At 54.0% G+C, this 26,943-nt stretch overlaps 2 protein-coding genes across 3 annotated transcripts in view; both read left to right on the top strand.

The window, feature by feature from the left end:
- The window catches only part of Asap3 (ArfGAP with SH3 domain, ankyrin repeat and PH domain 3), a 43,233-nt gene extending 27,970 nt beyond the window's left edge, over positions 1 to 15,263 (top strand). The window contains exons 5-25 of one of the 2 annotated variants that reach the window (XM_013519524.1): positions 347 to 396; positions 3,119 to 3,230; positions 3,460 to 3,545; positions 3,937 to 4,012; positions 4,165 to 4,251; positions 4,371 to 4,486; positions 5,905 to 5,974; positions 6,237 to 6,324; positions 7,059 to 7,107; positions 7,192 to 7,382; positions 7,474 to 7,607; positions 7,887 to 7,981; positions 8,208 to 8,385; positions 9,417 to 9,502; positions 9,622 to 9,737; positions 10,518 to 10,585; positions 10,672 to 10,779; positions 10,906 to 11,020; positions 12,184 to 12,409; positions 12,930 to 13,020; positions 13,949 to 15,263. In XM_013519524.1, the coding sequence (XP_013374978.1) occupies positions 347 to 396; positions 3,119 to 3,230; positions 3,460 to 3,545; positions 3,937 to 4,012; positions 4,165 to 4,251; positions 4,371 to 4,486; positions 5,905 to 5,974; positions 6,237 to 6,324; positions 7,059 to 7,107; positions 7,192 to 7,382; positions 7,474 to 7,607; positions 7,887 to 7,981; positions 8,208 to 8,385; positions 9,417 to 9,502; positions 9,622 to 9,737; positions 10,518 to 10,585; positions 10,672 to 10,779; positions 10,906 to 11,020; positions 12,184 to 12,409; positions 12,930 to 13,020; positions 13,949 to 14,008 (2,202 nt within the window). In that variant the 3' untranslated portion in view covers positions 14,009 to 15,263. Of the gene's footprint in view, positions 1 to 346; positions 397 to 3,118; positions 3,231 to 3,459; positions 3,546 to 3,936; positions 4,013 to 4,164; positions 4,252 to 4,370; positions 4,487 to 5,904; positions 5,975 to 6,236; positions 6,325 to 7,058; positions 7,108 to 7,191; positions 7,383 to 7,473; positions 7,608 to 7,886; positions 7,982 to 8,207; positions 8,386 to 9,416; positions 9,503 to 9,621; positions 9,738 to 10,517; positions 10,586 to 10,671; positions 10,780 to 10,905; positions 11,102 to 12,183; positions 12,410 to 12,929; positions 13,021 to 13,948 lie in introns of both variants that reach the window. The other variant, XM_005394763.2, reaches the window with a different exon arrangement.
- Positions 15,264 to 18,320: 3,057 nt separating this feature from the next.
- The window catches only part of Tcea3 (transcription elongation factor A (SII), 3), a 49,759-nt gene continuing 41,136 nt past the window's right edge, over positions 18,321 to 26,943 (top strand). The window contains exons 1-4 of the mRNA XM_005394762.2: positions 18,321 to 18,549; positions 24,508 to 24,570; positions 25,389 to 25,494; positions 25,981 to 26,128. Coding sequence (XP_005394819.1) covers positions 18,481 to 18,549; positions 24,508 to 24,570; positions 25,389 to 25,494; positions 25,981 to 26,128 — 386 coding nt within the window. The 5' untranslated portion in view covers positions 18,321 to 18,480. The remainder of the gene's footprint in view (positions 18,550 to 24,507; positions 24,571 to 25,388; positions 25,495 to 25,980; positions 26,129 to 26,943) is intronic.

Genomic DNA, 26,943 nt, shown 5'->3' with positions numbered 1-26,943 from the left:
CCTCAGGGTCCATCTCCATCCTCTGAGGGACAAGACTCAGGGGAAAACCCAGAGATCTCCCTAGCCCAGGCCAGGGCCCACCAATCCTGACCGATTCTGGGGAACTCTGGGAAGGATGAGGTGGGGGTGGGAGGAGGAGCCAAGCCCACGAAATGATAGGGTCTACTTGGGGGGAGGGAGGATTTCAGTCCGGGGCTGGGGGGCTGTGGGGCAGGGGTTGGCTGGAGAACAGCTCTGAGCAGTGGGGGGGAGCCTAGGGGCAGGGTCCCCGTAAAGGTGACAGAGTACGCTGCTTAGTCCAGAGTGTAAGCTTCCCTTTGGGCAAATTGTTCTTTTTTAAATACAGGATTCCAAAAAGCAGCTGGAGAAGGCGTGGAAGGACTACGAAGCCAGAGTGTAAGTAGCCGTGGCCCGGTGGTTTGTCCAGGAGGGAGGCATTCGTGCAGGAGACGGACACGGAGGCTATCCTAAGTGCCGCTGGGACGTCTCACGCTCACTCGCGCATTCCTTTCCATGGGAGCCCCAGGTACAGCACACATGCAAGTGAGCTGCAAGGTGTGGGGTGATTCCACCATTCTTACCAAGCCCGCCTCCGGGAAGGGCCCAAGGGTGCTGGTGGCAGCTGTCAAATACCTTTAGAGCCTCACCCCCAGCCAGTCAGGTAGGAAGAGGGTCCCCTCTCCACCTGGGGCTGCTGAGAAAAGTAGCCAAACTGTGTGCGGGGCCCAGGGTTACCTAGGCTGTTCCACGTACAGGTCTGTTTCCGGTCATAAAATAGGGCTAGTGATACTATGCAGGGTCACTGTGGAGATAAAATAAGCACAGCCCATATAACATACTCAGCGCTTTAGATCTCTCTGAGCTGGAACTGGGCCCAAATAACACATGATGGGCCGGAGAGGCAGAAGCCCAGACGCATGCCCCTAGCATTTCCTCCAACCAGGTTGTGATCTTGACTGAGTCATTTCCCTTCTCTGGGACTCAACTTTATCATTGGCAAGATGGTCCTTGGTGTGACTTCTTATGAAAAACATGGTGTGACTGCTGTCGTCAGTTGGTGGAATCCAGGCAGGGCAGGAAAGATGGAAGCCATTTGAACACAACGTTGGTTCCCAGAGCTGCCCCTGAGACACTAGAGCTGGGTTCAGATCCTGGCTCCACACTACATAGCTGTGTGGCTTGAATTAGTGATGACTTATTTCAGCCCATAACTTCCTCAGTTTATAGACGGGAAAAGGGCTTAGACTAGTACCCACCATGTGTTCTGTGTGCTAAGTCTCTTGTACACAGTATCTTATTTGGGTATAGATAAGGATGCCTGTTTTGCAGATGAGGAAACTGAGGCTCAGAGAATGGAAGTAATGCAGTCAGTAAACAGCAGAGCCAATACTCATCCCACTCTGTTGTTCCTGCCCAGGGGTACAGTCCCCTTGGGAGCAGAACTGTTAAGCAAGATGTCTCCTTTACATGAGATTCATGGTTCCATGCGCCTAGCCTGAGAGATGGAAATACTCTCCTGGCTGGCAGTGGGTGGCCTGAGGGGCATTAGATTTCCAGGAGCCATTTACACACCGATCCACCCATCCCTACAGAGGGAGAACAGCCAACCCTTGCGGTCTGTCACGGAAAGGGCCAGGGTACTATTCACTACAAGGATGGAAAACATCTCCTTACTCCACCTAAAAAGAAAAGAACAGCCAGGTGTGATGATTCATGCCTTTAATCCCAGTACTTGGGAGGCTGCGGCCGGAGAATTACTTTGAATATGAGGCTAAACTGGGCTACCTAGTGAGTTTAAGGCCAGCCTGAACTAGATAGTAAGATCCTGTCTCAAAAAAAAGAGAGAGAAAGAAAAAGGAACAATGCCGGGTATAGTGGCATAGGTCTATAACCCCAGCTACTCCAGGGGCTGAGGTAGGAGGATTACAAGTTTGAGCCCAGCCTTGGCAATTCTGTTAGAACCTGTCTCCAAAAAAACAATGTTTTTTTTTAAAAAAAGGGGGTGAGGGGCTGGGCATGGTGGTGCACACCTGTAATCCCAGCACTCAGGAGGCTGAGGCAGGATTGCTGTGAGTTCGAGGCCAGCCTGAGCTATAAAATGAGTTGAAGCCATCCTGCACTGCATAGCAAAACCCTGTTTCAAACAGACAGAAGGAGAGGAATGTTGGGGGGGGGTATAACTCAGTGGGTTCAATGGGGGGCTGATACATGAGTGAATGGGAGAGAAAGGACAATGCCAGAGTGATGTCACATACTTGTAATCCCACCTACTCAGGAGACTCAGCCAGGAAGATCCAAGTCTGAGGCCAGCCTGGGCAATTTAGCAAGACCCTGTCTCAAAATAAAATAAGGGCCAGGGATGTAGCTCAGTACCTAGGCCCTGGGTTCAATCCCAGTGTGAAAAAAAAAAAGGTTTGCTTTTTGCGGTGCTAGGGCTGGTGATGCTAGGTGAATGTGCTACCCCTGGCTTTACCCCTGGCTATACCCCCAGCGTAGAACAAAGGCTTAAGTGGGAAACTCTGCAGGCGCAGAAGAGTGAAAGCACTTCATAGTCCTCTAACCTACACAATCCTAATCCCTTGCAGCTAGTCAGAATTAGTCACCCAAGTCCACCTGGCCCCACCTGAGGTGGTCATGTCCTACCCTCAAACCCTTTCCACTGTGTTTGAGCTGAAGACTAGAGAGCTTCCCATGGTCAGAACCTGGCCGGGAGGGGTCCGGTCCCTCTTGGCCCCAGCCAGCACCCCTCCCTTGCCCCGTCCCTCGCTGCATGGTTCCTAGTCCCTCCCGCCCTGGGTTGACACAGGCCTCGTCTTCCTGCCCAGCTGTGGCCTCCTCCAAACTCACTCTTTAGGCTTCACCAACCTGCACAGCTATCGCCTCCCAGATGAGATTACTCTCCCGTCACTCTCTCTCGTGACTTAATTCGTATCTTCCTCCCCCATCACTCACTGGATTCCCTGGGTTGCCGCATCCTCCAACGGCTGGCAGGGAGAAGGGGCTTGTGTATTGCGTGGTCCCCACACTGTGCATCCTTAACCAAGAGGAGGGCGGGAGGGTGGTGGGCAGGAGAAGGGCTGGGGAGAGCTTCCCCGACCTCTTTTCCCTTGCCGCCCAGGGCCAGGCTGGAGAAGGAGCGGGAACGGGCCAGGGTGACAGGAGGGCTCCCTGGGGAGGTGGCCCAGGATACACAGCGAGAGCGTCGCATCTTCCAGCTGCACATGTGTGAGGTAAGGGTGTCCTGTGTGAGGATGGGGGCTGGGTGTGCCTTGTTGTCACCGTTTCATGAGTCCCCAGGGGCCCAGTCACGGGCTCAGCTCAGGTCCTGGCCATGTGGCCTGTGAGACATCACCAAGGATCAGTTACAGCCAAGAAAATTAGCCTGAGGTGTGGACCACAGCCTGGTCCCCAGAATCTGGCTTCAATTCTCATCACACATCTTGCCCCGCCCTCCTATAGTACCTGCTGAAGGCTGGGGAGAGTCAGATGAAGCAAGGTCCCGACTTCCTTCAGAGCCTCATCAAGTTCTTCCACGCCCAGCACAAGTATGTATCTCCTTGTCCCACTCTGAGCCTTTACAGTGGTAGAACAAGGCACCTCTCCAGGGGCTGGCAGAGCCACAACACTTTCACAGTTCCTCTCTATCAAGTGCCCATTTGTCAGACACTAATGACTTTACACACATGATTTTCCTCAGTTCCCTAATTCCCTGTGGTAGGTAACAGTATCACCTCCATTTTACAGATGAGAAAACTGAGGCCCATTTACCAAGCTAGCAAGAGGGATATGAACCCAAACACTCTTGCCTTTAGATGCCCATCAGAGCACATGCCCCTGGGTGCCCTGTGGTCCTCAGAGCACCTTCCCCTACAGTTGTGGCTTCATCTTCATTTTCATCTCTCTCTGGGTCCTCCTTTGGCCTGTGTTCCCTCTTAGCTTTTTCCAAGATGGCTGGAAGGCAGCTCAGAGCCTATCTCCCTTCATCGAGAAGCTGGCAGCCTCAGTACATGCAGTAAGTCAGGCCTCGGCCTTGGGTGTGTGGTCAGGCTGCTGACCTTCAGGAAAATCTGTGGGTGTGGGTGAGTCCTGCTGGCCATGGAGTCAGGCACTGGCCTGGCATGTCTGCTGGCTGGCTGGCTACAGGGTCCTGTCCTCTGTCCATAGCTGCGTCAAGCCCAGGAGGAGGAGCTACAGAAGCTGACCCAGCTCCGGGACTCCCTTCGAGGGTCACTGCAGCTTGAAAGCAGAGAAGTGAGGCCTGAATCTTCCCAGGAGGATACCCCACCCCAGGACACCATGGAGAAGGGAGACAGGGAGGACCCCAGCGTGGGGCACTCCCTCCCAGTCTGAGGCCTCCTTTGCATGTGTAGGGGCAGGAGCACCTGAGGCGGAAGAACTCTGGGGGTGGATACAGCATCCACCAGCACCAAGGCAACAAGCAGTTTGGGACAGAGAAGGTGGGATTTTTGTACAAGAAAAGTGATGGGTGAGTAACTTTGAGAACTTAGTGAACTTGCCCAGAAGGACCGTTTTTTATCATTTGTGTAGACCCTGAAGGTTCCAGACCCTTCCACTCTGGCAATGCAAAATCATCTGAGGACACCTGGCCATGTGCACTTCTGCTAACCGTTACTAGTTGTTCTTCAAGAAGAGCAGCAGCTAAGAGTTACTGAGCATTACTACTCCTACACCCTTATCAGCCATGTATACCGAATATGCCTTGAAAAAGGCTGTTAGTTCTTCATTGCTGTGATCAAACACCTGTGAAAAACAACTTAAAGGAAGAAAGATTTATCATGGTTCAGGGTTTCGCAGGGTTCAGTCCAGAGTCTCCTGGCTCTGTGCCTGTGAACCTGAGGTAAGACAGAAAGTCACAGAGAAGTGCAGAGTGGAGCAAAGCTGCTCACCTCAGGGAAGCTAGGAAGGGAAAAGGTATAGGGGTCAGGGACCAGATACAGTCCCCAAGGCCACACCCCATGACCCGCTCCCTTCAACTAGGTCCCACTTCCTGTGTTTCCATTATCTCCCAGTATGATATCAGATTATATCAGTGGATTCATGCCCTGATCTGATGAAGTCAGAGAGCCTTTGTGCTCCATTCCCAACCCTAAAGCCCCACCTCTGTGCACATGAGACTTCTGGTGCCTGTTTTAGATCTAATCTGTAACAGGCCCTGATGGGATATGTTTATGTTTCTACTTACAGATCAGTTTTTTTAGACAGAATAACTTTGAAGAGGAGAAGGATGAATGTTTAACTCTTTAGTTTATTTATTTTTTGTAATCCTGGAGATTAAACCCAAGGCCTTCACATTGAGCTATATCACCAAACTAGGTTTATTTATTTATTTAAATTTTTGAGATAGGGTATCACTAAGTCCCTAAATTGTCCGAGTGGGGCTCAAACTTTGAATCCTCCTGTCTCAGCGTTCCAGGGTGCTAGGATTACAGGTGTGCACTACCGAACCCAGCTGAATATTTAACTCTTATGAGAGAAGTGTTCAGCAGCATTGGATCATGGATTTGCTTTTTTATTTGGGGGGGGTCTTGGTATTTACTTTGTTTCGTTTAACTGTAATTTATCTGTTGTGGTCGAGAGCCTGTAACTCCTCTCAGTCTGGGATCTCCCTAACATTCCAAGCCAAGTCTCCTCCATCAGGGTAGAAGCTCTCAGGGGCACAAAATTACATCATCCCCTTTGGAATAAGGACTCCCAGAGAGTGGGGCTGTGTTTTCATCACACTGGGAATTTCCTGAGGGAAGGAGCAGACGGTGAGGGGGTTCAGACACTGGGGAGGGAAGAGGTGTGGCTGGAGGTCACAGAGGTGGGGCCAGGACTCTGTTCTCTATGGGGGTGTTGGGGATGAGCCCTAGGTCACCGTCTTTCTATCCCTCCGGGCCTTAGGATTCGAAGAGTCTGGCAGAAGAGGAAGTGTGGGGTCAAGTACGGCTGCCTGACCATCTCACACAGCACGGTAAGGCCTCTCCTGTTGTGCTGAGCTGACAGATGTCAAGCCCTCCCTCCAAGACTGGCCCACAAACTTGGATCCAGGCACTGGAGACCCTTTGTGGGAGGAAGGGTGGGATCCAGAGCCCCCAGCCCTTGAGGTGCTGGGAGAGATCAATATAAACTGGAACAGGATTATTATGCCCATTGAACATATTGGGAGATGGAGCCCTGGAGTGTTCAGGAGGCCCAAAGGTAACATGTACACCCCTCACTCCAAATTCCCCCAGATAAACCGGCCCCCAGTGAAGCTGACCCTGCTCACCTGCCAAGTGAGGCCAAACCCTGAGGAGAAGAAGTGCTTTGACCTCGTGACCCGTGAGTGGTTCCTGCCCAGCCCCCACGGCTGCCCAGGGCTTCTCTAAGAGCATTGTCCACCCCGCAGAACGTACAGTTAGGGGTCTGTTTCCAGTTCCAGCCGGTATCAAATAGCGACAGCTGTAGGCTGGGACTCTGCTGGGCCCGGACACCTGTAAAGGCCTCACCTTCCCTCACAGTGAACATTAAACTGCACCCACTTTGCACACTGTTACGATTATGTAAAGTACATTTCAGTGGCTTTGGTAATCTGGCTTTTAAGGTATCATTCCTTTAAATTTTTCACTTCTTATCACCTGGAGCCTTTGGTGACAGGCTTTCCGTGGGGTAGGTGCAGCTGACAAAGGCCTAGATCTCACCTTCAGGGGGAGCACCTAAGGCGAGGTGTGACCAGGTCTGTAGAGTGGGGTGTCCAGAAGAGAGGTACAGAGCCCCATGGAAGGCCCGCCCCACTGTGGGGAGTCAGGAAGGGCTGCTTGGAGAAGTTCAGCTTTGAAGGACCCCGACAATGTAGAGATGGGGGGCAGTCCCGGAGACAGCTTAGCTCGATGAAAGGCACGGAAGCCTGCGAGTGTGTCCTGCCAGTTCGGCCAGAGGAAGAGCGGGAGGTGAGGCCTCTTGAAGCCCTGGTCCTTATTCCCTGGCAGTAGAGAGCCTGACAGCAGATTCAGAGGATGCCCTGCCCGGGTGGAGTCCTGGACTTCCGTGGCCTGAACCCCTCTTCTCTCCGGCAGACAACAGGACCTACCACTTCCAGGCGGAGGACGAGCACGAGTGTGACGCGTGAGTGCCCCGAGGCGCCGGTGGGCAAGGCCAGGAGCCTGTCGCAGGGCCCAGCCGTGCCCACTGCCCGCTCCGTCTGCGCAGGTGGGTATCGGTCCTGCAGAACAGCAAGGACGAAGCCTTGAGCAGCGCTTTCCTCGGTGAGCCTGGTGGCGGCCCCGGATCCGCGGCAGGCTCCGGACTGGATGGGGAGCCCCAGGACCTCACGAAGCTGCTCATCGCCGAGGTGAAGAGCAGGCCTGGGAATGGCCAGTGCTGCGACTGCGGGGCTGCAGGTCGGCGGTGGGACTGGCCGGCGGGAGGCGGGAGGCGGGAGGCGGGAGGGGAGGGCGCCGTGCCTGCGCGCTCCAGCTGTGCTCCTCGCAGACCCCACCTGGCTCAGCACCAACCTGGGCGTGCTCACCTGCATCCAGTGCTCGGGAGTCCACCGCGAGCTGGGCGTGCGCTTCTCGCGCATGCAGTCCCTCACCTTGGACCTGCTGGGCCCCTCGGAGTTGTTGGTGAGGGCGGCCGGGGGGCGGGACCAGAGGCAGGGCTAGGGGCGGGGCTTGGTCGGGGGCGGGGCTTGGGCTCGGGCTCCTCGGAGGCTCGTAGGGTTGGGGGTGGGGCCAGGCCCAGGTGGGCTGGATCAGAAGGAGGGGAAGGGGGTGGCCTGAGGCGGGGCCTGGATGGGGAGGGCCACCGAGGGAAGCGGGAAGTGAGCGCGGGAGACTCAGCTTTCTCTTGAGCATGGTTCTGATCACCTGGTTTTATCCACACGCACACTCTGATGACTCCAGCTGGCCTTGAACATCGGAAACACCCGCTTCAATGAGGTCATGGAGGCCCAGCTGCCCTCTCACGGTGGCACTAAGCCCTCCGCGGAGAGTGACATGTACGGAGATGCGGGGTTGGAGGGATGCTGGCTGAGGGATGCTGCCTTCCCCGCTCCCGGGGCCTTAGAGGGGTCCAGGATCAGAAGCTTGGGGAGAGGGGAGCCTCAGATTTGGAAGTCTCCAAGACACGATTCTGAGGAACGGGACACTGTGTCCTTCGTGGGATGGTGCCAGGGTCGGCTGGCTGGAAACGGCCCTCGCGGAGAACTGTGCTTGTCTTGGTAGGAGCACCCGCAGGGACTACATTGTGGCCAAGTATGTGGAGCACAGGTTTGCCCGCCGGTCTGCGTGTGAACCCCAGAAACTCCGGGCAGCCATTTACAACAGGGACCTCCTGTCAGTCCTGGAGGCCTTTGCCAGTGGGCAGGACTTTGGACAGCCACTGCCAGGGCCTGATGGGCAGGTGAGAACCCCTGCCGAGGACCACTTGTAACCCACCTGCACACACATACGCCCCAGGGCCAGCGCTTACTGCCCTGGACCCCGTCTCTGCCATCTGCTCGTATCTCACCCACAGAGGGGAAAATGGGAAAAAGCACAACTTCAGTCAAGCAGACCTGAGCCAGAATCCTGATTATGTCTTTTTTCCAGCTGTACAATCCAGGGCAGTTTGCTTATCTGAAACTCATTTCCTCATCTGTAAAATGGGTAAATAATAGCTCCCACAGGGTTGACTAGCTTGTAAGTAGATGAGGGCAGGTCAGATTAGAGCAGGAAGGCTGTTCCAGGAATGAACACCCTGCGAACAAAGAGAAAAAGTACCAGACACACTGGAAGGATTAAATCAGGAGTTGCTGATTGGACATAAAAAATGGGATGTCAGGGCTGGGGGTGTGTCTGAGTGGTGTGGGGTGCGCTTAGCGTGCACAAGGCCCTGTGTTCAACCCCCAGCATCCCCCCAAAAAACTGAATATCTTTGAGCTGTCTGTCTGACACCTTGTTGGGCCGCCCAGAGACAATGAGGGGACAGCACTTAGGTGCGGTCTGAATGACAGGGAACAACTCTGTGATTGACAGCAGAAAGCATGAGGCTGTGGGAACCGGCAGGGGAATTAGATACAGAGATGCGGCCCGGGGCTGGGGATATAGCTCAGTGGCATGAGCACCTGCCTGGCAAGTGCAAGGTTGTGAGTTCAACCCCCGGTACCGGGAAAAAAAAAAAAAAAAAAGCACATGAGATTCGGGCGCAGGCCAGAATGAGGTTTGGAGGCACCATTCGTGGGGGGGCGGAGGAGGAAGGACCGTGGCCTGAACCAGTGAGGGAATGATTGATCCTTCCGCCTCCCCCAGATGGGAGGCTGTGCCCCTTCAGTGTCGTCTCTCTGGGGTTCTGCAGCTTCTTATCTGGAAGCGGCAGGGCGGTAGGAGTTTGAGAGGGCAGCATCGGGTGGGGGCAGGTGAGCAGGGGAAACTCAGGTGTGGACATGTATCCAGGCCCCTGGAGAGCTGGCCCTGCACTTGGCCGTCAGAGTTGCCAATCAGGCGTCCCTGCCCCTGGTAGACTTCATCATCCAGAATGGGTAAGAACCTGCGTGCCACCTGCCCTCCTCCTCACACTGTCCCTCCTTTTTCCCCCTCTCTGCCTCTCCCCCTGGTTTTGACCTCTTCACCTGCCCGCCTTCCATGCTCCCTCCCCCAGGGGCCACCTGGACGACAAGGCTGCGAATGGAAACACCGCCCTGCACTATGCCGCACTCCATGGCCAGCCTGACTGCCTCAAGTTGCTGCTGAAAGGGAGAGCGTCAGTGGGCACAGGTGCAGCTGAGTGCCCCCCATCAGATTCCATGCCCACTGCCCTTGGGTGGGGCTGCCTGCCTGCTTCCTGGAGGAAGGGCACTGATGACAAGCCCCACTTTGCAGACAGATGGGCTTACTTGTGACTGCCTTTGTATCCTTAGGGGTCTGTCATTCATCTCTAGAACCTCAACTTTCTCATCTGTAAAATGGGAGTGATACCATGGGCCTACTTGGCCTGCTAAAAGGATTAAATAAAATAATACTTCTGATAGTACCTAGCAAAATAAACACTAGCAAATTTGCATAATACTGATTACAGTAGCTGCTGTTTACTGTTTTAACATATGCCTGCTAATGTGCCAAGTGATTTATACATATTAATTCTCACAAGAACCTGGTCAGATGGTTTCAAATACAGTGGTACCTCAGTTCATGAACTTAATTCTTGCCACGATTCTGGTGTCAAACTGAATTAGACGAGAACTGAATCAAATTCAGTGGTTAGGTACAATGCTGACCGTATAGGGAAATTTGATTTGGTTCTTGTCCAATTCAGCTTGTGATCAGAATGGTGGAAAGAATTAAGGACATGAACTGAGGTACCACTGTGTTGTTAATTTTATGGATGAGACAGTTAAGGCCCGGCAAGGTTCAATAACTTACTCAAGGTTACGTAGCCAGGAAATGGCAGAGCCAGGATTGACACCTAGACATTCTGATTCCAGAAGCCCACCTTAATCTCTAAGCTGTTACGTTTCTTCCACCGTGACTATGACCCCTGGCTTTGCTCCCCCCCAGTGAACGAGGCAGGAGAGACGGCTCTGGACATAGTTAGGAAAAAGCAGCACAAGGAGTGTGAAGAGCTGGTGAGTCTGAGGGAAGAGGCTGCCCTCTGACCCCTCCTCTCCCTGCTGGGCCCTGACCTCTGACCTGGAAAGTCTGTTTCTGGCAGCTGGAGCAGGCGCAGGCGGGGACCCTTACCTTCCCGCTGCACTTGGACTACTCCTGGGGCATCTCCATGGAGCCTGGCTCTGACAGCGAGGATGACGAGGAGGAGAAGGTGGGGACCAGCCTCTGCCCCAGCCCCTGCCCCTCAGGCCTAAGATGGCAGAAGGAAAGCCACACTGGGCCTGGTGTCGGGCAGGGCAGGCTGAGCTGGGGAAACCAGGCTGTCCTTGCCCCACAGCACTGCCCTCCGAGGCCCCCAGCCCAAGCCCGCTGGGCCAGTGGGAGGCTGGACATCAGCAACAAGACCTATGAGACCATCGGCAGCCTGGGACCAGCTACCCTGCAGAGCCAGAGTGAGGACTGCCCCCCGCCCTTGCCAGTCAAAGCCTCTTCTCGGACCATGGTCCACGGGCGTACGGCCCATGCCAGTGGAGGTAGAGTTGGCTGCCCAGAAAAATGCCTACCATTTTTGAGGGCCTACTCTGCGCTGGGGCACTGAACCAACAGTGCATATGAGCTGGTCCACCCTGTCCTCACAGTCACTGGCCGGTGGGGCCTTCCATCCTTCCCTTAAGGGTAAAAGAACAGATTTTAAGTAAGCAACATACTCAAGGTCCCATAGCCTCTAATGTGGAATTCAAACCCAGGTCTCTTAATCCAGATGACCCAGCTCTTATTCCACATTCCTCCTCATTTTGCTTAAATAAACAGACAAGAGTTTATGGAAAACCGTATGTGGGGGTGCACGCCTGTAATCCCAGCGCTCAGGAGGCTGGGGCAGGAGGACTACCATGAATTTGAGGCCAGCCTGGTCTACATACAAAACCAGCCTGAAGTACATAGTGAGACCTTATCTCAAAATACCCGCCCACCAAAACAAAGTTATGGAGCATCCACTGTGTCCGAAGTCCTTTGGGGGCTACCCAGACTCTCGATCTAGTGAGGAGATAAAAACTGGAATGTGCAGCTCAGTGGTAGCGCGCACTTGTCTAGCATGTGCGGCGGCCCTGGGTTTGAGCCCCAGTATTGAAAAAAAAAGTCCTGGAATGCAGTTGATTGTAGTGTAAGGCTCAGCGCCATAGAGCACATTAATCCCCAAAGGACAGGGATTTGACTGTTGACAGCTGTTTCTCCAGTACCTTGCGCTGGGCCTGGCTGGCTGTGCTCAGGAACTACTTGCGGCGCGGGTAGAGCAGGCTTGTTCTGGGGGGCCGGGAGGGAGCAGGTCCTGTTGGGGTTCGGATGGATTAGAAGGGCTTGGGGGAGGGGGTGAGTAGAACCTGGGCTGGACTGAGGGGCGGGCTGGGTGCGAGAGCTGAGGTCCAGAGAGAAGCGGGGCGTCGAGCTGGCGTGAGCAGCTGATGTGAACGTACCCTGCAGTGGAAGAGGACAGCTGGAGAGGTGGAGGGGCAGGGCGGGCGGACAGAAGAAACATGATAGATCGTGGAGGCCAAAGACTGCTTTGATACAGAGCAGAGCAAATGATAAAAACAGGCTTTGTCACTTCTGCTCCCAGATCGTTCGGAAGTCTCCAGCCTGAGTTCCGAGCCCCCTGAGGCCTCTGAGGGCTTGGGCAGCCCAGCTTCCTCCTCCTCCAGCCTCACAAGCCCTGTGGAACCTGGGGGGCCCAGCCAGGCCCTTCCCACCTCTGAGGAGGGCCTCCGGGAGCCCCCCGGCACCTCCCGAGCTGGCCTAACATCTGGGACTACCCCCGTGGACGGGTACCTCCCCGTCAGGTTCAGGTGGGTGAGGGCCCAGCTGTGTGTCCTGGGCAAGTTTCCTGACCTCTCTGAGCCTCCATTTGTTTCCCTGGCTCTAATAGTAACTGCCCCAAGCACGGCCACATTCCAGCGCTGGGCCCACACTGTAGGCAGATCCTGGACCTTGGGTGGAGGGTCTTGGGCCCTTTCCCCTTCCTGCCCCAGCCTGCTCCCAGGTCTGCCCTGGGACCCTGGCTGCTGAGGTTAGAAGAGAGAAGGCTCAGCCCCACCTATGTAGCTTGTGTCCTCAACTCCAGCCCAGGATCCAGTCCTCTCCCTTCCTTGGACACCCTTTCTTTCCAGAGTTTAGGGAAGCTGGACTTGGAGCTCCCTCCAAAGCTCCCTCCAAAGCCCTCTGGGGCTGTGATGGACCCAACCTCGGGGTCCTGTGGACTCTGCCTGTCCTTCCTAAGCTCCCGGCTTGCTGTTCACATAAGCCCAATCTCCCCATTTTGAGCAGCTCTGGGCACTAAGGGGACATCGGCCTTTCCCTGCCTTCCAGCTCGGAGAGCACGCGCTCCTATCGGCGGGGAGCTCGGAGCCTGGAAGATGGTCCCTCAGCCCGACAGCCTCTGCCCAGAAGGAACACGCCGGTAGGAGCCCAGAGACTGTGGTTTGAGGGCGGGGGGCGGGGGGCGGAGTTGTCAAAGATGGGCATAGCAGGCTGGGAGACTTCTCCTCAAGAGGGGCGCACAAACATAGGGGTCCAGATGGCCACCATTTGGCCAGTCCCCATCTAGTGCCCCTCCTTTCAGCTCCAGCCTACGGCTGTGTAAAGCTGAGGCGAGCCCAGGCCTTGAGGGACAGCAGAGGTGACAGGGCCCGACCTGTGTCTGCTCCCCAGGGGAGGATGAGTAGAGCTGTGTCTGCAGGGCCAGCAGCACGGTCAGTGCAGAAGAGGCAGGAGCAGGCTCTGGTGTCCCTCACTCTGCTCTTGTCCAGGAGGCTCCTGGAATCCACAGGGACTCCCCGATCCAGGCATAGAAGGATGTAGGGACAGGGCAAGAGCTACATCCTTCACCTTGCTCCTCCCTGCCGAATCGCAGTCTCCAGCTGTTACACATGTGTGGCTGAACCTGCGGGGGCGGGGGCATGGTCAGAGGCCTCCGCTGTTTCTGGTGCCCTGGGAATTCCTCAGGGATGGCACTGATTATCTGTGCTGGGAGTGGGGGAGGACAGGGGCGGGAGCTGCCTCTCTCTGAAGAGTCATCTTCAGTCTATTAAAGTCAAGCACCGGTTACACATCTGTGTCCACCTCCTGCTTTTTGCTGTTGCCCCGAAAACCATGTATCCATCGCCAGGCATTTAGCGGATACTGCTTGTGGCATGTGTGATAGTAAGAACTCAGGCTTTAAGAGTGAAGAAACCTGGGGTACATAGCTTTGCTTCTCTGAGCTTTGCCTCTTTAAGCACCATGTGTAGAATGGGAATAACTTAAAATGCCCCATTATGGGACAGACATGAACTGAGCGGTACATAATAGGTGCTTAGAAAATGTTGGTTTCATCCTTGTTTCCCCAGATTGGCTTCACTGAAGGAGAAGGCTCAAAAACTAGTGTTCTTCCAGCAAGTTCTTTGTAACTTTTGCAAGACTTGCTCCTTGCTGACCCCTGCGTGGCCCATGCTGGACCCCAACATGCAGAGCTGGGACCTGAGCTCACAGAAGCGGGAGCTGAGGATCCATTCCCTTGGGTCTGGCTCTCTCTGTCCTTCGTGGCCTTCTTCCTGTTGTGGACCTTGCCCCTTGCCAAGGACACTGGGCCTCCACACTGAGGCTGATGGTGGCTCTTCTCCTCTATCTCACTGCTCCCGGGGCTGGGCAGCCTTGTACCTGGATCTGAGTCCTGAGCTGGCTTCAGCTACAGAACCCTCAGTCCCTCATCAGACGAGGATGGTGTCTCTCCCTTCGGTCAAGGGCTGCAGTAGGACACGCCCTCCTGCATCATTCTCTTCCAGACTGGGGACTGTCTTGGCCTCTTCTTGGTCTAGCAGTTCTTTACTGAATTCCAGCTATCTGTCTAGGCCTGCACTAGGCACCGTGGATGTCGTGTACATAAGGCAAGGGTCCTGCAGGTGTGGTCCCTTGCTGGGAAGCTGGTTTCAAGGACCGGCATAAGAACATGCAGAATCATATTCTGGAGAATAGTTCTGGGCCCAGGGGCAGGACCTACATACACAGCTGGTTCCTGTCTGACCATTAGCTGCCTGCAGCCCATTTTTGTTGCAGTTGGCCAGTGCCTATGCTGTAGTGGCTACTGAATAAACATCCTGAATGCCTGTCATTTGCAGGGCAGGGCAGCCCTCCCTGGGATCTGGACTCGGGACCCTCCCCAGTCAAGAAGTATAGTATGACTCACCCACATTTCCCTGTCTCCTTGAGGGAGCAGGAACAACAGGAATGGTCTGGGTTATGGATCCCCACTTCCGTCCTCTTTCTCTTGGTCAGTTCAGGGGCCTTCCAGATGGAGAGTGAGGGGCTACAAAAGGACAGAGGAGAGTGACAGAACAAAGACTTTAAGATTCTGCTTCCCTGGGTCAGGAATATCCCCCAGAGCTCAGCCCCGATGAGGAGGCAGGCACTCCCTCACCATCAGCAACCACTAACGCCCCTGCTCTGCAGCTACTGGGTGCTGAGCCGAGCCAGGCCAAGCAGGATGCCACAGGGCATCAGGGCCAGTACCACAGTGTGGCCAGGAGCCTGGACTGTTCATCCCAGAGCCTTACTGGTCTGCGGTGACTGGGAAACAGAATTGCCTTCTGAGCCCTCGGAATCTGGTTTCACTCATCTCAAACTTGTTATTTCACTCATCCGTAATAAAGAATTTCTGGGGGTAAATTCCATTGGCCTCATCTCTGGGGTCCGAAGAATAAGGGGGAAAGGGAAGGAATCTTGTGGCTAGGAATTCTTCCTCTAAACTTGGCAAGAGAGACAGTCGGGTGTGGAGCAGTGGTTGTGGTATAACCAGGCATAATTTTGCCCTGGGGGACACTTGGCACAACCTAAAGTAGTTCCCAGGTGGAGGATGCTACTGGCCTCTAGTGGACAAGGGCCAGGGATGCTGCTAAGCGTCCTATGCTACCCCATGTCTTAGTGGGTTTGTGTTGCTGCAACAAAGTCTCAGAGCTGGTACCTTCTAAAGTAAAGAGGTTTATTTGGCTGCTAACTCTGCTGTCTTGCCCTCCTCCAGCTGTTGGAGGGTCCAAACAGCATGGCCCTGGGCTCCTGGTCTAGCCACCCTGCATCACAGCATGACAAAGAAACAGAAAGACAGCCAGCAGGGTGCAGAAGGAGCAGGAGGGCTTGCTCTATAACAACCCATTCTTGGGTCTGGTGATACAGCTCAGCAGCACAAGTGCCTGCCTGGCAAGTGCAAGGTCCTGAGTTCGATTCCAGGTACTAAAAAAAAAAAAAGCAAAGAAACAAACCATTCTTACCAGGCCAGGTGTAGTGGCTCACGCCTGTAATCCCAGTGCTTGCGAGGCTGAGGCAGGAGAATTGTTGTGAGTCTGAGACCAGCCTAGCTACATAAGTGAGCTCAAGGCCAGCTACATAAGTGAGCTCAAGGCCAGCCTGAACTGCATAGTGAGACCCTGTCTCAAAAAGACAAAAAAAAAACCAACAAAAAAAACCCAACATTCAAACATTCTTACCAGAGCTGACCCAGTTTGGGAGACCAGTACCATCCCTTCCAAGGTGGTACCTCCTCTGCATAATTACCTTTCCCTAACCCTCCCCACCTTAAAATTTCCACCACCTCTCAACCCTGGGAGCCAAGCTTCCGGCACAGGAAGCCTTGGGGGCACATTCAAACCACAGCCACAGGTCAGCCCCGCGACAATGAATTATCTAGTCCAAACTGTGACTCCTGCTGAGGTCGAGGAGGCAAGCGCACTGGCCTAGATGCTCGGAGACCTGGTGTGTTTGGCTTGGCTATGGTCCCTGCCACAGTCCCTGTTGACTGCCCCGAGATAAGGACTTGATTGAGGGCAAGTAGTTTATTTGTGGGAGGATCCCAGGAAGTACGGTGAGGGGGTACGGAAGTGAAGCCGAAGGTAAAAGCAATAAAGGGTGTGTTCATGTGGGGTGACCCCTGCGGGCAACAGGGGCTTGAGCTTGTTGGGCACCTTATTCTCCATATTGTCCCACCAAGATGGAAGAAGTGGGGCGCTTACCCCCAACTCCGATCTCTTGTTGATTAGCCCTTTCTGGGCATTAATTTCTGGCCTGTTCTCGAGCTTGTAAAGAGCTGTGGGCAACTGTCAGAGGTGTGTCCAGGAATTGCTTGCAGGTGACATTTGAGGTGGGCAAGCAGTTGGAGGGAAAGGTACCACCGTGGCATCACAAAAGTCCAGAGGGGACTGAGGGGATCACGCCCCTGAGGGGATCACGCCCTCTTTGGTCTCCAGTCTTCCCATCTATAGGATGAAAAGGTAAGACCTGATTTTTTTTTTTTTTTTTTTTTTTTTTTTGGTCCTTCTAGCTCCAGTGATGTAGGAGTCCACTGCTTTGATGTCCAGAGTGTGGACGGATGGGTGGAAGACTGCATGCTAAGCAAGTGCCCTACCACTGAGTCAGTGTTTTGTTCCTCTCTAGGTACCCAGGGCTAGAACTTCTGGCGCACAGTAGGTGCTCAGTAAATGTATGTCAAATGAATGAAAGCTTCTTCCTCTCCTACAAACCTTTCCTCCTTTTCTTAACTGCTTTGCACATAGGCCCAATAAATGTGCTTTCTTCAGAGGGGATCATCCCCAACTGCGCAGGCTATGCCCCCCACCTGGAATTCAACGCTGTCCCTGATATTTAAGATTTCCTTTGCCCAGTTTGTTGGGACTAGGTGTGTCCTGATCACGTGTTTGTTGAATGAATGAAATGAATGTCCTACCTTGACTCCAGTCACACAAGCAACAGTTGAAAACCAGACTGTCCCTGTGCCCCAGAGTGGGATAGGGTTCTCTGAGAGAGGAGTTTTAAGCAGGCACTCCACACCACAGCCCCGCAGCCTGCACACTCTGCGGGCCACTTGTCCTGCCTCCCCTCAAGGACCCTTCCCAAGAAGGTCGCCCATTAAACTCACTTGTTAAGGAAGGGAGCCAGGGATGCAGGGGCACTGGGAAGGCCCTTCCACAAGAAGGCAGGACTGTGTCAGCTGGAAAGACGGGCACAGTTTTTTCCCCTCACTCCCACCCAAAATTACCTTTCCAAGCCCAAACCTACTGACCGGCACCAGCCTGACCCTAAGGTACCTATGCACACCTCATAAGTATTTCTCACCTAAGTGCCCTTAAGAATCCAAGCCCTTCACCACTCAGAGGTATAGCCCTGGGGCCAGTGGCACCCCGCAGTTAGAAATTGGCAGCCTCACTGTAACAAGTATACAGACCCGAACAGCTGCTTGCATGCGCATGCCCAGGCCGCAGGCAGAAAGGAGTGAGCCTAACTTAGCGCAGAGCGGGACGCAGTGATTAGCGCCAAGCATGGTTCCAGCGCACCAAGTTGTCTCCGCTTGGGCACAGGCACGCAGCGGGGCCTTCCCACTCCAAGCCGCAGCACTGGAGCCCAGAACTCCTCCGTCGCCCTGTGGGCCACGGCTGTCACCTGTGGCTAGGGACAAGGGCCTCTCGCTCGCCTGACAGCCCTTCTCGTCAAATCTCCCTCCGGCTCCGGACTCCCCTGGGACGGTGGAAGGGAAGGGCCCCGTCCCTCTCCACAGAGGCCTGACAGGCGGCCGGGGCGGGCAATCTTTGCCTGGCGGAGTCCTTGAAGTCTATATTTAGCGCTCGCCACCCCTCCCAGCCCCGAGGTTGAGAGGCCGCCAAGGGGGAGGGGAGAGCCCCGCCCCCGCCCCCGCCGTGTGTGTGTGTGTGTGTGTGTGTGTGTGTGTGTGTGTGTGTGTGTGTGTGTGTGTGTGTGTGTGTGTGTGTTTGAGCACGCGCGCGCGGTGTGTGTGGGGCTCCGGCGGTTGCGCGCCCTTCACCTTGCTGCACAGAAGCCCGGCTGCTGCCCTGAGCCCCTAGCCCAGCCGGGCGTCGGGCGTCGGGCGTTGCGGGCCAGCATGGGCCAGGAAGAGGCGCTGCTGAGGATCGCCCGAAAGCTGGAGAAGATGGTGGCCAGGAAGAACACGGTGAGGCTGCGAAGTTTGGACCAAGGCCCACGCCCCCGGGAGGCACCGCGCGGACGAGTTGGGGCGCCCTGGGGCACGTGCGGGGCTCAGGGTAGGGACACTTGCCGGGCACCTGGTGGCGGGGGAAGACCCTTGCCGGGCACCTGGGGTGAACGTGCACACCCCGGGGACCCTGCACTTCCCTCTGTACGGGTAGCGTTCAACCCTGCGCCGCCTGTGCGGGGCCTTGGAAAAGCGGTCGGAGAGACTTGAATCTGGTACAGGACTTTCGGAGTTCCCGGACTCACTGCGTGTGCAAAGCCCGGGAACGACCGGGGGCTGGAGGGGCAAATCCTGGGTGTTCCAAGAAAGAGCAGGAAAGCGCGTGAGAAAGGGTGCAGGGCTGCACTTCTCCCGCGCCGGAGTGGCTCTGCCGGAGAGAAGCAAACGCGGCGGATCCCGCGGCTCCATAGCCTGCGTGCCAGGCGCAGTTCTGTTTGCAACTTTGTTTCTTGGCTGCGGAGTGGGGCTGGGGCGAGCGAGGCCGAACAGGTGCGAGCTGGCGAGGGATGAGGTCCGCGGGAGGCCTGGGCCCGGGGACTGGGGGAGGTGCGCCGCGCGGACAGCCGGGGAGATGCGCGCGCTCTGCTCTACCCGAGGGTCCCCAGGCCGCAGTCCCTGCAGGCAGCGTTCAGCGCAGGCCCGAGGAGAGTTAATGTTTGATCCTCCCCTTCCTTGATCTTTGCCTCAGGCTACGGGCTTTGGGTCCTGGGGTCCCGCAAACTTGGCCAGGGTCTCCAAGCCTGTAGTCTCATGCTGGGTTGGAGAAGAGATGGGAGAGGGCTCCGCTGAACATGCCTTTCACCTTGACCTGCCCGGGATCCTCTTCTGTCCACTGTCCATAGCCGTGTGCTGCAGCAGGATTTGCATTTCCAGTATGTCAGGCTTGTGCCTAGATGTCCCCCCAAAGCCTCATTCGGTCATAGGTGGGGCTTCCTCAGAGGTGGCTGAATCTACAATGCATGAGGGTGGGTTTAAGGGTGGGTGATTATGAAATCACTTCACTGTTTGGCTTGGCACCTAATCCGGCTAGCCTGGATATGATATCAGGGACAGAAAGAGCCCTGTCCTATCCCGTGCTTGCTTTGCTACCTTCTGCCAGCCATGAACTGTTTCTCCTTTGCAATGTCTGTCCGCCATGCCGCCCTGCCTTGGAGACAGCTGACTGTGGACAGAAACCTCTGCAAACTGTGAGACAAATAAACCTCCCCTCCCTTAACTTTGGGTGTCAGGTATTTTGTCTCAGCAAAGAGAAAAGTTAACTAAGACACAGTACATTCGATGATCTTAGGAGCTTGGGAAAGGAAGGCTCTAGAGCTGACAAGAATGACAACGGCCCGAGGAAGGAGTCAATGGAAACATGGTGTGCCGGGAGCTTTAGAGTAGACACTGGGCAGCAATGAGACGCGTTCCTACAATGGCCGGAGCCTCATTTTCTCCACTACTGAGAAGATGGGGGGGTGCTCTGCAGGCAGCCAGGAGATGAGGTAGGATTTAGCAGGACTTCCAAGGGCTCGACGGGTACCTGGTAAGAGCCAGTGGGTGAGACCTGGCTCGGCACAGGCAGGTGAAATGCGGAAAGGCATGGCACCCACCTGCGGAGTGCGAGGAGCTTCTCCCCTGACACTCTCAGACCCTACCCCTTCCCATGCCCGGGTTCCAGGCTGATTCGGAATCCTTAATCCGAACCTCAAGCCATGGGGAGCACTTTCCCACCAGTGTCCTGGGCAGACTTCCAGTGCAGGGAGACAGGTTATCTCAGCCCAGTGCCTTGCCGACTCGCCACTCCACGGCGGGGGCCCTAGATGGGGTGAGGAACACTCAGGAGACCTGGGGAGAGGCTGTGGATTGGGGTGGAGCTCCAGCAGGGGAGAAAAGGAGCTTCCGGAGCCTCCTCCTCCTCGCTCCTTTTGCAGCCTTAGCCAAGCCACTCTGCTTCCTTCTTTGGGCGTCTGTTTTGTCTTCTGTGAAATGGGAAGGGAAAACAGTACCCGCTGTTGATGGGTTCCCGTGGAAGGGCCCGGAGCTGTCTCCAGGAAAAGCTTCAAGGCTGCACGCAGGGCAATCTGCAGCCACGTCTGCGCCTGGACTGTTGGCAGCATCTGGGTGGGCACAGAGCTCCTGGCATCTGGACAAGGAAGGTGGGGCTGCCGTGGAGTGAAAGCAGGCCTGCCTAGTGTGGATCCGCGAAAGACACACTTCCTGTCATGAGACAGCTCCTCCACGTTGCAGCTCAGGGCTGGCTCTTCTGCCAGTACCGACATCCCAGCGACTTAGGGCTTTGTCAGATGCTGTGAGCACCACCTGAAGCAGCTTCCAACAGACAACCAGGCACCAGCAGTCACAGCCACACACACACACGTGGTGACACCGATAGACATGGCCATACACGTACAGCCACATACCATAGCTAAACAAGCAACAAGGAGCCTAACTACGTGTGAGACACAGCTGCATAGGCTGGCATGACAGACATGACCCATGTGACATGCACTGACCATTGTAGGTGCAGAAAGATACCCAAAGGCAACCACACATGTGTACACACAGCACAGCCACACCCACACGCAGACACGCAAAGCTACAGCCTTAGCAAACAGCCGCATTTACCCACCCAGACGTAATTCTGGCAACATCCCATGGGGACAAATAGACACAGTAGGGCCTTGGGCTGCAGACCCACCGCTCCGCACCTGGTCCAGAGTTACTGCTGGCCGCACACCCACAGAGACACACCCAGTGACATTTGCACACGGCTTTCTGCACCCAGCCACAGCCCCGGCTCATGGCTGTTTCCCCAGTCGGACCCTGCTATGCAGAGATATGCACTCGTTAGTGAGCTGGAAATAGCTTAACAGGGTTGAATTTTGAGGAATTTTGCAAGCCACTTGTGAAACACAGCCATCACAAAAAATTAAATTACTGCTAATTACATGGAAAAACAAAAGTAATGACTATTCCAGAATCATCACCTCCTAATTATTTTACTGCATTTTACTACCAGCTATGGTCTAGAGATGATTTACTTCTGGTAAATCTAGGGGTGGAAGTTCCATATGATGATATGGTACTGCCCATCTCTTCCCAGTACCTCCTTCAGCTCAGTGACAACATGTTGCTAACTTAAAATTGGCCATGGGAAGAGCATTAACATCACAGACACTGGCAAATACTCCTGAGTTTTTTCCCTAAAGAACCGATTGTCAAATATGGGCCAAACACCTGACCACAACAGTCCCTGCTGCTATCCCATGATTGTGCACATGCAGACAGGTCTGTGTTCACATCCATACAGTCTGAACATGGGTTTGAGCCAGGAAGCCTGAATTTAAATCCCAGTTTAGCTCGTCCAAAGTATGTGCCAGGCATGGTGGCGCACGCCTGTAATCCCAGCACTTGGGAGGCTGAGGCAGGAGGATCTTTGCGAGTTGGAGACCAGCCTGGGCTGCGAAGTGAGCTCAAGACCTTGTCTCAGAAAGACCAAAAAAAAAAAAAAGTGTGTAACCTCAGGCAAATTATTTAACTTGTTTCTTGGAATCTTTTTCTGTAAAAACAGAATAATTCTGTAAAATGGGGATGGGGAATAGGACCTAGCCTGTGGAGTTATTGTAATGGCTCAAGGCAGGTAAAATACTTAGAATAGCACCCCACACATAGTACGTAATAGTAAGCCTTTAGTCTCTCTCACTTTTCTTTCTTCTTTCTTTCTTTCTTTCTTTCTTTTTTTCTTTCTGTTTTGTTTTTGCCTTTTTGAGACAGGGTCTCACTCTTCAGTTCAGGCTGGCCTTGAGCTCACTTTGTAATCCAAGCTGGCCTCGAACTCCCAGCGATCCTCCTGCCTCAGCCTCCCAAGTGCTGGGATTACAGGCATGTACCACCACACCCGGCATCTTTCTTTCTTTCTGTCCAGGGCTTGAAACCAGGGCCTTCACACTAAGCTATATCCTGTAACCCGCCCCAGCCCCACTTTTGAGACAGGGTCTCACTAAATCACTAAGTTGCCCCTGGCTGGGCTCAAACTTGTGATCCCCCCCCCAAGAGCACTGTGTCTGCAGGTGTGTGCCACATCGGGCGTAAGCCTCTAATTAATGTTTCATGTGCAGTTGTATGTCCCCAAGTTCACGCCCATGCACATCTGCAGGTCACACCTCTGAAAACACACTGAACCCAAGTTCAAAGGCGGCTAAGGACCGACGGAGGGCAGCCCATGGGACATGGTCCAGGCTATGGCAGATGCAAATTGGCAGGTGGACCCATGCAAGGGACATAAGGACACAGTCCACTGATGCTCCCCAAGGAGCTGATGTCAGGACAGGAGGCCAGGGCTGGCTTCTGGACACTACACTTCATCTTTCTCAAAAGGCTGAGAAGCGAAAGGGCTGGTTTGATGAGTGGGAGAAAGAAAGCTAAAATGAGTCGGGGGTGTATTCAGGACCCGCTATACAGATTTTCCCTTTTGAGCTTCCTTCTTTCCCCTCCTACCTTCTGCCTTCTGCCTTTGGCTTTATTCATTCACACATCCATTCCCTCAGGGAGAGCTAGGTGGAGCTCTTAGGCCTCAGAGATAAAAATAGTTCTCTTTATCTAAGAGGAGCAGAAAGTGTTTGTCCACAAGAAGACTTGACAGTGAATGTTCCTGGTTGGAGTAGCCCCCAGCTGGAAACCACCTTAAACCTCCCATCCATAGATGAATGGAGAAATAAATTTTGGAGAATACATACAATGGAGACTTGCTCAATGAAAAGGAACTTTTTTTTTTTTGTCTTTTTGAGACAGGGTCTTACTATGCAGTTCAGGCTGGCCTTGAGCTCACTTTGTAGCCCAGGCTAGTCTCGAACTTGCAATGAACTTGCAACGATCCTCCTGCCTCAGCCTCCCGAGTGCTGGGATTATTGGCATGCATCACCATGCCCACCTGAAAAGGAACTGCTGACCTCTGAGCCAGCATGGATGCATCTCAGATTAATTAAGCCAGTGAAAGCAACCAGGAAAAAAGTGTCCCTGCTGTACTTTTTATATACAATCTTTAAAAATGCAAGGTTGCTAATAGTGACAAACAGCAAAGTGGTAGTTGCTGGGGGTTGGTGGTAGTGGGAGGGACAGATTACAAAAGGCCCAGTGGGACTCTTGGAGATGATGTCTGTGCTCTTATCTTGATTGTGGTGGTAGTTTCATGGATTCATACGTAGGTCAAAATTCATCAAACCATCCAGTGCAATATGTGCAGTTTATTGTATATCCATTATGCCTTGATAAAGCTATTTATCCCTTCAGCAGCTTAACCCAGTGTCACTCCAGCAGCATGTTTGTTTATGTGCTATCTCGAGCATCACCAGGGCAGGTGTCATTTCAACCACTCAATTCTTCTATTGAATACGTTTAATAAAATTGTCATTTTTATATTTCCTATTATATTATCTTATAAATTTATAAAAAACTATGACCAATTTTTGTCATCTGGTATTTAAATAATTAGGCTGGTAAGTGGTTAAAAAGCTCACAATACCCAGGCGTAGAGGTATAGACCTATAGTCCCAGCTACTCAGGTGGCTGAGGCAGGAGGATCGCTTGAACCAACAAACTGGAGGGCAGCCCAGACAACTTGGTGAGATCTGTCTCTAAAGTGTCCACAGTGCTTGCCCTCAGGTGGGACAGGAGGAAGGGAGGCTACAGACACACAGGCAGCTCCTGTGGGAGGCAGGGAGGGCACACTGGTAGTAGGCAGAGTGGAAGCAAAGGCGGGAGTCGGGGTGAGGAGTCAGGGCCGGGCCCTGGCTCAGCTGCATGGTGGGACATGAAGTTAGAGAGCTGGTCTGGGCCAGAACGTTTCCTTATCGCTCTTCTTCCTGCCCCATGTCTGTCTCGTGTCCGTCTACCCCTCCTCCAAGCCCACAGTCCTTACCTTGTGACCTCTCACAGGACGGGGCCCTGGACCTTCTGAAGAAGCTGAACAGCTGTCCAATGTCCATCCAGCTGCTTCAGGTGTGGGGTAGCCCCTGGGACAGCACGTCTGGGGGAGGGAAGGGCCCTGGGGGGAGTCCGGCCAGGGTGGCACCTGGAGGAATTTCCCAGGGGAGCCCTGGGAAGGGAGGGGCATCTTGAGGTATTGATGTGGGGGATGGAGGTGTCTTGTAGGGACAGAATACTTTCTGGGCTTGGGGAGCCCTTGGGTCTAGGGAAAGGCTGATTTGCTTTCCTTGCATACCCTCCCATGTCCCAAGGCCCTGGCCTGTGGGATCCAAGAGGTCCATGGCCCAGGGAGAAGGAAAAGTCTCTCAGTTTTCGATCCTCCCTGATTGTTCACACAGCCCACAAACTTCATAGACACGCCCAGCTCTGAAAGATGTGTGCAGGTCCAAGCTGTAGAAGCCCATCAGCAACCCTCCAGCTTTTCACAAAAGCAGTTACCTGTTTTGTGTGGGGGGGTTGTCTTTTTGAGACAGGGTCTCGCTATGCAGTTCAGGCTGGCCTTGAGCTCACTTTGTAGCCCAGGCTGGCCTCGAACTTGCAAAGATCCTCCTGCCTCAGCCTCCCTAGTGCTGGGATTACAGGCGTGCGCCATCACACTTGACTGTTACTTGTTAATAGAGGGCTGAGCCTTGGGCGCTGGGCCTTATGCAGGGAGGCAGATCAGGGCCTCAATTACAGGAAAGCTACAGGTTTGGGGTTATTCCCCAGCCATGGGTCAGGAAGGACTCTGGAGGTAGGTTTGGAGGAGGTGGTGGAGCTAGTCCTGCCAATTAGAGCAGCCAGTCCTGTGTGTCCATTGCCAGCCCAGCCCTTATCCTGCTTCTTTGCAGACAACCAGGATTGGGGTTGCTGTTAATGGGGTTCGCAAGCACTGCTCAGACAAGGAGGTGGTGGCCTTGGCCAAAGTCCTCATCAAAAACTGGAAACGGCTCCTGGGTGAGACTTGAACCATGGTTTTTTCCCCCTAGCGCCTGGAAGGGGCACTGCTTGGCTCATAGCAAGCAGTTAGCATATGTTTGTTAAGTGACTTAATAAAGGACAGATGGCCTCTGTCATGTCGTGAAGAATGCCAGTACTGTGTGTGCAAGTATGATGTGCGTAGACAGGCGAGCTTATTGTACATGTGCCTGTGTGCGTGCTCATGTGTTTGTGTGTATACTGCATGTCTGCCTTGGTATACTTGTATGGCTATGTGTGTTGGTGTGTGTGCCAGTGTATTTATGTCCCTGTGAGCATGTATATTTGTGCACACAGGCATGAGTGCATGTGTGTGTGTGTGTGTGTGTGTGTGTGTGTGTGTGTTGGGAGTGTAAGCAGCTGTCCCCATCCGTGCCTTTTGGTCCCTCCTCCCCAGAGGTATGCAGGGTTCTTCTGCTGAGGAGGAGCTCAGTTGAGAGACAGTGTCACTTTTTTTGTGTTCAGAATCCCCAGGATCTTCCAAAAGACAGGAAAGAGAAAAAGCAAAGAAGAAGAAGAAAAAGAAGGAGAGAGGGCTTGCCTGTTCGGACTGGAAGTCGGAGGCAGCCCTTTCTCCGCCCAGGAAGAAACGAGAGGAAGAACCCAAGAACAGGTACTTTTTCTGGGATGGAGAGGTGGGGACTGACACTTGTCACATCCTCCGTCGGCAGCTTTGGGTCTACCCTTTCATGAGGCGTCGCAGTGCCAGGAGGCGGATGTTACGGCTCCCGCAGTACTCCCCCCGGGGGCTTCGGCTCATCTGACTGCCGTGTAAGGCCACAAGTGCCACTGGATAGAAAGATACAGGGACACAGTGTGGCAGCTTCAGGCCTTGCTCATCCTCAGCAGCTCTCACAGGGGGCCACAGCCACCCAGGGCTGTCCTCTGGATCACCCAGGGAAACAGATCACAATGACAGGGAGCCCCTGGTGAGAAGCCCCATGTCTCAAACATGGTGACTGTCCCATAGAGAAAGCTTCTGGGATCCAGTAAGGATAATATCCACGGGGGCTGGGGATTTAGCTCAGCGGCACAGCGCCTGCCTGGCAAGCGCAAGGTCGTGAGTTCCATTCCCGGTACCAGAAAAAAAAAACAAAAAAGGATAATATCCACTGGCAAGATCCTCTAACCCATAGGCAGCTGAAAGCTGTGGTTTTCCACTAAGTGTCTGTAGTTTATTCACACTTTACCGGTTGGGTCATTTGTGCTGTAATGTAGTTGCCTGGTAACATGGCCAGCACTCCACAGTTTGTGAGGCCGGGAATTTATTTGTCCATTAAGAGCAGATGTTGGGTTAAATCTTTACTCAACATTCCTATTTAGCCACAAGGGAGCTGAAGGTCGGAGGAGCAAGGACTTTCTCTAGATCACACAGCTATGAAGAGAGCGGAATTTAAATCTTTGTTGGGCCTCCGCCCCTTTGCGGAG

Source organism: Chinchilla lanigera, unplaced genomic scaffold, assembly GCF_000276665.1.
Source record: "Chinchilla lanigera isolate Chin_1 unplaced genomic scaffold, ChiLan1.0 scaffold00051, whole genome shotgun sequence".
Lineage (NCBI taxonomy): Eukaryota > Metazoa > Chordata > Mammalia > Rodentia > Chinchillidae > Chinchilla > Chinchilla lanigera.
This window is presented reverse-complemented; position numbering and strand designations above follow the sequence as displayed.